Genomic DNA, 10,000 nt, shown 5'->3' with positions numbered 1-10,000 from the left:
TTAACTGCGACATACATTCACCTGTATCTCAACAGGAATGACAGCACAGGACGACTCAAAGCCAACAGCACAATAACTAGACGTTTATTCACCTGACTCTCTTGGTGCATTAATGCTTTTGTTTTTCATTTCGTCACCTTCCTAAACTAATGGCCGAAGTGATTTTCTATAGTTTTTCAGAAATCTTTTAAAACTGATTCAAAACAAAACTATATGGTATTTCTTAATCATTTCACCCAAAACGTTTATAACAAATTATGACTATTAACATAACAATAACACTGTCTGTCAACATAATTGATTTAAATAGGTTTAAATAGGATTAAACCTGACTTAGGCCAAATTATTTACTGATTTAATCCAGACTTAGGAATTTTTTTTGGCTTAAGTCACAAAACCATGTGACAAAAATGGCCTATTTTGGCCTAAGTCACACTAGGAAGATAGGCCATTATACTAAAAGGGGAGGGAACAGCATGATCCTTTTCAATTAGGAGATAGGCGACTGGCCAGTGTCATGAGGAGCTGACTTAGGCAAAAATTAAATTTTCCTCAAAAAATTACGTAGGCCATTAGTTTAGGAAGGTGACGATTTACTATTTGGATTTCTGCCCGCAGAGTTGAAGGCCCCATGTTTCATGAAGTACACAGTCCCCCTAAAGTCCTATACATAAGCTGAGGGCATAAACACTAACTTAATAATGGTATCATGATGGGTTCGTTCTTGTGACCTCTTCAAAGTGAATGTTTAGACTATTGTTTCAGTTTTTCCGTTTGACTTTTTTGGGGCTCTGTTATTCACACGAATGACTAAGCCCTTTCATTATGCAACAAGACAAAGTTAATAACAGTGATTTCACACAGCAGCTCTGAGCTCTTGGGACCCTATGATCCTTTGACATGTCCTGAATGCCAAAGGTTGACAAACACTCATACTGATATATTGACACAGCGTCAAAACAACATAATTTATGACAATTGCAATTGTCATTCAAATCTGTTACTCATTACAGTATGTCAAAATGAAAACGATTTGATTTAAGTGATATAATTTAACCTATACAGGTTGGGAAATATAATAAGTACAGTGACATGCTGTATAGTTCCCTATTCATAAGGCTGATATAAACATCTCTGACAGTGTTACACTGAATATGTATGACAATGCCTGTCATAACAGATGCAGAACAATGCTATGTAGGATTTCCACAACCTGGCACACCAGATGGACCATACATTTATGAATGGTTGTGTACATTTATTTCAGATCAGTTTTCATTCCATTTGGAGTTGAAGCGTAACTGATATCTATGGTCACTGTGTATGTATATAAAAACAGTGTATATCATTTGCTTTAAATGCTAGTATGGTCCTTTAAGTTATAGTATGTTACATCTATCTTGGAATAACTTTATTATATTTCATGACAATTTTGTGTGTGTGTGTGTGTGTGTGTGTGTGTGTGTGTGTGTGTGTGTGTGTGTGTGTGTGTGTGTGTGTGTGTGTGTGTGTGTGTGTGTGTGTGTGTGTGTGTGTGTGTGTGTGTGTGTGTGTGTGTGTGTGTGTGTGTGTGTGTGTGTGTGTGTGTATTCTGACCTTTGATTCAGCTGGACTCATCTGATCTGACTCTGGCTGGAACATCATCTCAGAGTCCTGGAAAAAGAGACAGAGCTCAGTTAAGACACACACGTACAGTACTGTTGTACACATTTACACACATACATATGCACACATGCATGATACAAACACGAAAACACGTAAAGCATGTCTGTGTGCATGTACACAAATGTACACCACTATCATATGAAATGAGGAAACCTCTGTCTGTCTGTCCGTCTGTCTGTCTGTATGTCATAGTCCTTCTGTCTGCATTAATCTTTCTCCTCAGTGGGATGACTCTGAATTTGCACACGGCCATTCACATGTGGCATGACTTGGCATATGAAGAGAGTGATGAAGGCCATTTTTCACTTTCCCCAAATTTAAGCTGTTTGTTTGCAATTTTTTGCCATGGGCTCTCTGTTGTTACGGTTGCGGTCCCCGCAGGCTCTAGGATCTGTAGCCGAGGTTGTGGTCCCATTACCCAGTAGGACGGTGGGCGGACCTATAGCTTCGGGGCTACAGTATACACGCACACAACGACAGATAGAGCGCCAACACAGACAGCTGGCTCAGTGCTACAAAGTTACAAAGGACTTTTTATTGACACCTGCAATGTTCGCACCGAACAACCGTTACTGTGCTTGAGCGTCGGGTCATCTGCGTTATTAGCATAAATAGCTGAAACAAAGTAAACGTGGACTCATTGTTGTGGTAACGATTCAGTGGCAGGTCGTAAATGACGTTGTCCGGCGACACAGCCAGGAGGCTCAAATGAGCAGCGCTCCTCTCCAAAAGTTAAACTACACATAGAGAGCATAAACGCAAAACGCTTCATTGCAATTGCAAAAACACGCCCACAGAGGCAGAAACGAAGTCCGCTGTGATCATACCCTAACGCATGGCATGTAGCAGACACAGCAGCGCTGTTGCTGTATTGTATATGTGTGTAGAAAACAAAAAACAGGACGGACGGTTGGTTGCCCTGCCTTCGGGGCTACAGTCAATGCCAGCACAAAACAACCTGTCTCTCAACGTGACAAGATTGTAGACTAAAAGTCTACAGGAGGAGTGGAGTGATGTTGCACCCCATGGGAACATGAGAACTGTAGTTCCCTCAACAACAATCCAGATGGCCGCACGGACAGCCCAGCGCATCAATGGATGGGAGCTTCATCCAGGATAAATACAATGGCCATTGTGTCAGTGAAGCCCGTAGGATTATCAAAGGCCGGCAACCTCAGCCATGGACTGTTTCAAATGCTACTGTCTGGCAAAGCAGCTCAGTATATTCAAGACCAAGACCAGTAGGCAGTAGTGTAAATTAAGTAAGTAAGTACATGTACTCAAGTACTGTACTTAAGTACAATTTTGAAGTATTTGTACTTTACTTGAGTATTTCCAATTTGCAACACTTTTACTTCTACTCCACTACATCTCAGAGGCAAATATTGTACTTTTACTCCACTACAATTATTTGAAAATTTTAGTTACTTTGCAATTATCAATTATTATATTATAAAACATACATTAACCGCTGTAGCCCTATTTTATACCCTATCTACAAGCTCACAACGCGTCGCATCGCGACGCGTTGTGAGCTTGTAGATCTGCTATTTTCAAACATTTCAGTACTTTCGGTATTTTAAGTACATTCTGATACCAATACTTTTTGTACTTTTACTCAAGTAAATTTTTAACACCAGACTTTTACTTGTAACAAAGTACTTCTACATTGCAGTATTGATACTTTTACTTAAGTAAAACATTTTGAGTACTTTTCCCAGCACTGCCAGTACGCTCAGAGACCTCTATAGTTCCACCAGACAACCAGGTTCATGAGCGATTGACACTAACGACCTGTTGCCTGTCTGCCCCCCAGCTACATATACACAATCACGCATAGCAGCCCACACACACCTATTATGTTATTTAAACATATCCTACACACAGGCATTTTATAACTTACATACACATAATGTACATTTATATGCACACAAATATATGCTTATATACATTCACTGTATACATATTTAAGGATATAATATTTATAAATAAGACCCATACACCCAGCACCTTCAAAGCACATAAATATGTGCTATGATTAATGTACATAGTTATTTCTTTAACTTACTACCACTTAAGTGAGAAGTTAAACCTTCTGTATGGGTCCATGACAGTACAATTATTTTGTTCTGGTTCCTCAGACATTGTAGCAGCAATAATGATCATAAACATAGAAAACAAGGAAATAAAGAAAGTATTATCATATTATATAATATTATTTCTTGCTACAATGTTGAGGAACTAAATCTTGAATCTCTTGAAATACTACACACACGGGGAAAATAAATTTTCCACACGCACAGCTGGCACATGAGACGACTAGCCTGTGTGAAAGTGTTCCAGAGGAAAACTACCACTTCAAACACACACACACACACACACACACACACACACACACACACACACACACACACACACACACACACACACACACACACACACACACACACACACACACACACTGGTGTGGAGTGGGAGGAATTGGTAGGAATGTTCCGGGGAAGCTCATTTCCCACGAGTTGTTGGGAGTATCGGACACGGTCTGCCCTCGCACCGACTGGCACTGTTTAGTGTGTGTGTGTGTGTGTGTGTGTGTGTGTGTGTGTGTGTGTGTGTGTGTGTGTGTGTGTGTGTGTGTGTGTGTGTGTGTGTGTGTGTGTGTGTGTGTGTGTGCGCACGCGCGTGGGTGTTTGAGACCACGGGCGGGCTAACCACTAAAACCACATCTTGATATGAGCTCTAATAACTTGTCATGACCACTTGCTTTGCTACACACAGAAAAGCAGCTGAACATCAGAGCTCCAAATCATCTTGTCCAGGTAGAGCTTATGTTATGAGCTTATGTTACGCTATGTTCTATTTCATTCATATTCGTTGCCGTCGGGTGTCCAAAACGGTTACTTTTCAGGATTAAAATTCTAAAATAGCAAAAAAAATAGATCTACAAACTTGTAGATCTACCATTTTTGCTACTTTTGTGTGACACTGTGGTATGACGAAGTAGGGCATTCATCTACGAGAAAACATAAAAAGTAAAAACATACGGAGATAAGAGGTTTCTGCCCGCAAACACCAATAATTATATAACTTGATCTCTAGTTTTAAGGTTTTTTTCTCCTGCAAGTAAGACAGCAATGACACTTGAGTTGCACGCCGGTTTCTCGCACCGAAAATAGGCGATCTACAACCTCGTTGTGAGCTCGTAAGGCGGCTATTTTCGGTGCGAAACGCGATGTGTGCAACCAAGTATAACTCAGGCTTAAAGAGTGGGCAGTACAACAGTGTGGGTGGCAAGGTGGCTAAGTGGTTAGCACTGTTGCCTCGCACCAAAAAGCTCCATGGGTCTGAATCCCACTGGGGCCCATCTGGTGCCTGTGGTCAGTTGTGTTCACGTGGGTTTCCTCCCACTGAAAGACATGTATGTTATGCACATGCCACTGCCCTTCACCACAAGGCCCTGGCCTTCACCACAAGGCCCTAGCCTTAACCACAAGGCATGGCCTCTTAGGCACGGGTCCTCATGTGCTGGAGTGCTGCCCACTGCTCCTAATGGTTAGGATGGGCCACATGCAGAGGACAATAAAGCCACGTAATTTATACTTTGTCGTACAATGGTGTCTGGCAAAAGTAGTGATAATAGCCCATCTATGTGAAGACCTGTGAGCTTGTAGATCTGCTTATTTTTTTTCTTATCACAGCCTGTGATAAACTTCAGAGCACTGTGGTACACCAGCCAATGCGTGCATTTAGCAGAGGCATGAACATCATGTCTTTTAACCACTTAAGCACTTAAGCCCTAAATTGCTTTGTTGACATGGGGACCCTCAGGGCTAGGTCCGCTGCTTTTTATACTCAACACCAAACATAGGCGGCGGGTAATGAAGGCTAGGGTAGGCTAAGCGTTCCCAAATGTTACGCTGGGAAATTCTGGGAATTGTGCAAATTATATATAATATATGTGCGCAGCATTATTTAGTAATTTTTGTATAATAAATCAGTAAAATCAGGCAAAAATATGAATTAAAAAAACCTAACCCTAACCTAACCCTAACCCTCTAACTGAAATAAAGTAACCAAAAACCCAACAGAATCCGCCCAGAAACCACATTTCTTTGCGCATGTGCGCGAACGTGCACGGATTTCGGCGCCGACCCGCAGCCTTCCCAATTGTCAGGCTCACCCGCCGCCTATGACACCAAATCTCTTTGCCAAAAATTGCAGATCTACAGTCTCACAGAGTGTCGCAATGCGACACTGTATGCGATTGTAGATCTGCAATTTGTTTTCTGACCGTTCACCCCAGAATAGGGACACAAGGGTTCATTTGGTTAATACATTTGCATTCATGTTATGTGCTGAGGAAGAATTATACTATGGTTATTATGATTGTTTATATCTTACCTCTATATTTTACCATCACTTATTCACCTGTTTCCTAGGCTGTGTGTTTTCCACTTCCTGTCGATTTCATTGGATATCATTGGTCATCTGACCAGTTTCATTGGATTTCATTGGATCAAATCGACAGGAAGTGGAAAACACACAGCCTAGGAAACAGGTGGATAGTACTCATATAAAACATTATGATATGATGGTAGCTTGTAGGGGCCAAGATGTCTCCACTAGGCCTCATAGCTATTGTTTTTGTTACAGCATGTCTGTTATGGTTCAGCTTGTCCTTGTAGCAGCTAGTTTATATAACTATATGGTCTGATCCCTGTGCTCGTTGACAGAACTACCATACCGTACCACCCATCTGTGTCGGACTAACGTACTTCTCCCCATGATATCATGTACATTAAAGCATAACCATCACCACCTATATATTGTCTCCGACTCCTCTTGCCTCATCAATTACTGATTTAAACAGAATTCCACGACATAGGGACACATAAGTGGATTATACTGCATTGAACGCAGCTAATAATAAGTGATTCGTATTACTGTTCAGCATTAGAAGACAGGGAGTCGTTTGTGAGAGAAAACACAACATTATGGAATAGAGAGACATGACACAGATATATAGTGCAGAAACAACAAAATGCTTCAAGCTTGTGCATGTGTGTGATATGAGTAAACACTCAGATCCGTTGCCAAGTACAACTACTCCACAACCCTACAATTCAATGAAACAAAAACAAACATGATCATTGCTCACACACGCACACGCACACACACACACACACGCGCGCGCGCGCGAGGGAAAGCACGTATTCACGGTTGACTGAAATGTCCCTCACCAAAACAGAGATGATTAGAGCGTATATGAAACCACGGCCACCACATCTCCGCCCCCCCGTCCTGTTATCCCTCCTTCCGCTATCTCTCTCTCTCTCATTTCTCTCTCTCTCTCCCTGTCATCTCCCCTCTTCCGTGCCCTGTGATAATGTTAAACACTCACAAAGTCAACGCAGATGTCAGTCAACAGTGGAATCTTTTCTCCTTTATTACTAATTTTATTGAACTTTTCCTAATTATATATGCTGCCCTCTTTGCCTCTACCTATTTATTCTGTTTTATTCTAAGTTTTTCCTATGTTCTCTTCTCCTCTACTCTCTCCTCCCCTCCTTTTCTTTCAACTCCTCTGTGGGAGTGTGTATCTGAAAACTTAGGACCTGTGTATTGTGAGAATTATTTATGTGTAATTTTGTTTTGAAATAATAATACGGTTTTATAGTAGATTTGTATTTTCCAGTGTTTGGTTAACTATTTCTACAGTATTTGAACTGTGCATGATGCAACTGTGCATAATAGTTTTTCTGCTGTAATCAAGGCATTTAGAACAGCTGCTTTGATTAGGAACAGGTGTGATTATAGTCCTGTTGTATATTAAGGAGTCAGGGCACAGTGACCTGGGTCAGGACCAGAAACATTTTTATTACTTCTTTCTTTCTTCTTATTTGATTCAGTGTTCACCCTTTTTTGGAAACATTTTTAGTTTGAATAAATGAAGAAAATGTTCTTTGGAAGTGGACTCTATTCTTTTGGAAACGCGTAAGATCAGTCTTGGGATTTTGGCACCTACATCCTCTCTTCTCCTCCCTTCTCGTCTCCTCCTATCCTCTCACTCTTCCCTCCTCTCCTCTCCTCTCCTCTCCTCTCCTCACAGGGAGGAAGTGCAAATCTCTGTCAGCTCCTGACCACTTCCTTTAATTGAGCGCAACTTCCTCTCTGAGGTCACTTCCTCCACAGCTTTCACACCCTCTCTGCCCCTAGACACACACACACACACACACACACACACACACACACACACACACACACACACACACACACGCACACACACGCGCACACACACACACACACACACACACGTGCGTGCGCGCGCACACACACACAATTAGGCACCCTCATATCCATCCCCCTGTGCACACACAAACATTCATAGTCACACATCAGCTCTTTTTGTTATCGCACAAAGATATGGGCCCCCACATTCCAATTTCTGTCCAACACACACACACACACACACACACACACACACACACACACACACACACACACACACACACACACACACACACACACACAAAATATTTTTTTTTGCCAATGTAGACAAAGCAAACACACTTCACGACGCTGGGCGGACAAAGACCTGAACGTCTCAGATTAACAGAGAAAATGGAGGTCAAATCCTCTCTCCCCCTCTCTCTCTCTCTCTCTCTCTCTCTCTCTCTCTTTCTCTCTTTCTCTCCCTTACCTTCCTACCTGCAATAGTGGAAGAAGGACTCAGATTTTCTACTAAAGTAAAAAAAAAAGTAAAATTAGCAATACCACAACATAAAAATACTCTGTTACAAGTAAAAGGCCTGTATTAAAAATGTTGGTGTCAAAACATATGTAAAGTACCAAAGTAAAAGTACTCAACCTTTTTCAAAATCTTTCAAAAATAGTAGATCTACAAGCTCACAGCGCATAGATCTGTTTCAAAAAGTTCCCCTCCAGTTTCCAAGTATGCAAAAAATATCTACAAGCTCACGCGTAGCATAGTGGTGCATGGTGAGCTTGTAGATCTGCTATTTTTGATTAGCCAAAGGTATAAAATAGTCTAGTCACTAGTAGCCTAACTACTACTGTAGCAACTAAAGCTGCCAAAGTACAAGTAAAGTATAATCCTTTAACATTTTAAATACTGAAGAAAAGCAAAAGAACAAAAATTTGTACAGCACTTGAGTAAATGTACTTAATTACTTTCCACCACTGCCTACCTCTCTCTCATCTCCCATTTTCTTGTCCAATTTTCCATCTTTATCCACCCTTCCTCCCATAGTCATTATCAACACTCCGCCTTTCCCCCCTCTCCTCTCTGTCTGTTGTTTTTAATCAAGTTGTTTCATTAAAAGAACATCAATTCTCTCTCTCCCGCTCTCTCTCTCCCTCCTTTTCATCTACCCTTCACTCTCTATCTTCTTTCTCCATCCCTCCTTATTATTCTGTAATTTTTTAATCAAGATCATTAGAGAATCCCCATTCTTCATTCTCACTGCATCTTACTTCCTTCCCTCTCTCCTATGTCTCCTCCCCTCTCTCCTATGTCTCCTTCCCTCTCTCCTATGTCTCCTTCCCTCTCTCCTATGTCTTCTTCCCTCTCTCCTGTCTCCTTCGTCCTTCCCTCTCTCCTATGTCTCCTTCCCTCTCTCCTACAGTATGTCACCTTCCCTCTCTCCTATGTCTCCTTCCCTCTCTCCTATGTCTTCTTCCCTCTCTCCTGTCTCCTTCGTCCTTCCCTCTCTCCTATGTCTCCTTCCCTCTCTCCTACAGTATGTCACCTTCCCTCTCTCCTATGTCACCTTCCCTCTCTCCTATGTCTCCTTCCCTCTCTCCTATGTCACCTTCCCTCTCTCCTATGTCTCCTTCCCTCTCTCCTATCCCTCTCTCCTATCCCTCTCTCCTATGTCTCCTTCCCTCTCTGCTATGCCTCCTTCCCTGTCTCTTCTCTCTCCTTCCCTCTATTCCTCTTTATGTCTTGCTTGCTCCTATGTCTCCTTCCGTCTCTCTTATGTCTCTTTTTGTTCTGTCTCTCTGCTTGTATCAAAACTGTTGTTGTGTTCATTAAAGACCCCCCCCCCCTCTCTCTCTCTCTCTCTCTCTCTCCCGCTCTCTCTCTCCCCCACCAGGTAAGCCGTGGGCAGGCCCTGGCACGTCTGTGCGTCGGCCCCGCCATGCAGCGGAGCCGAGCTCCACAAAGTGTGTCAAACCCCCTCCGGGGACACAGAGCGATACGGAGGGGAGCGTGCCACAGAGATTCCTCTTCTCACATTCCGAGGTTTCTCAAGTTCTCTGTTGATCCTATCAGGGATTCAGGCCAGAGCAGACAATGGCCGTCAGGGACGGC

At 42.3% G+C, this 10,000-nt stretch overlaps 1 protein-coding gene across 2 annotated transcripts in view; it reads right to left on the bottom strand.

Moving 5' to 3' along the window:
* Window positions 1-10,000, bottom strand: part of phldb2b (pleckstrin homology-like domain, family B, member 2b) — a 104,423-nt gene that overhangs the window by 84,469 nt on the left and 9,954 nt on the right. For both annotated transcript variants that reach the window (XM_080417806.1, XM_080417807.1), the window contains exon 2: window positions 1,597-1,653. In XM_080417806.1, coding sequence (XP_080273932.1) covers window positions 1,597-1,653 — 57 coding nt within the window. The remainder of the gene's footprint in view (window positions 1-1,596; window positions 1,654-10,000) is intronic.

This window comes from Gymnoscopelus braueri (genome assembly GCF_963280865.1).
Source record: "Gymnoscopelus braueri genome assembly, chromosome: 21".
NCBI lineage: Eukaryota > Metazoa > Chordata > Actinopteri > Myctophiformes > Myctophidae > Gymnoscopelus > Gymnoscopelus braueri.
Note: the sequence above shows the minus strand (reverse complement) of the source record. Positions and strands in the feature narration are given on the sequence as shown.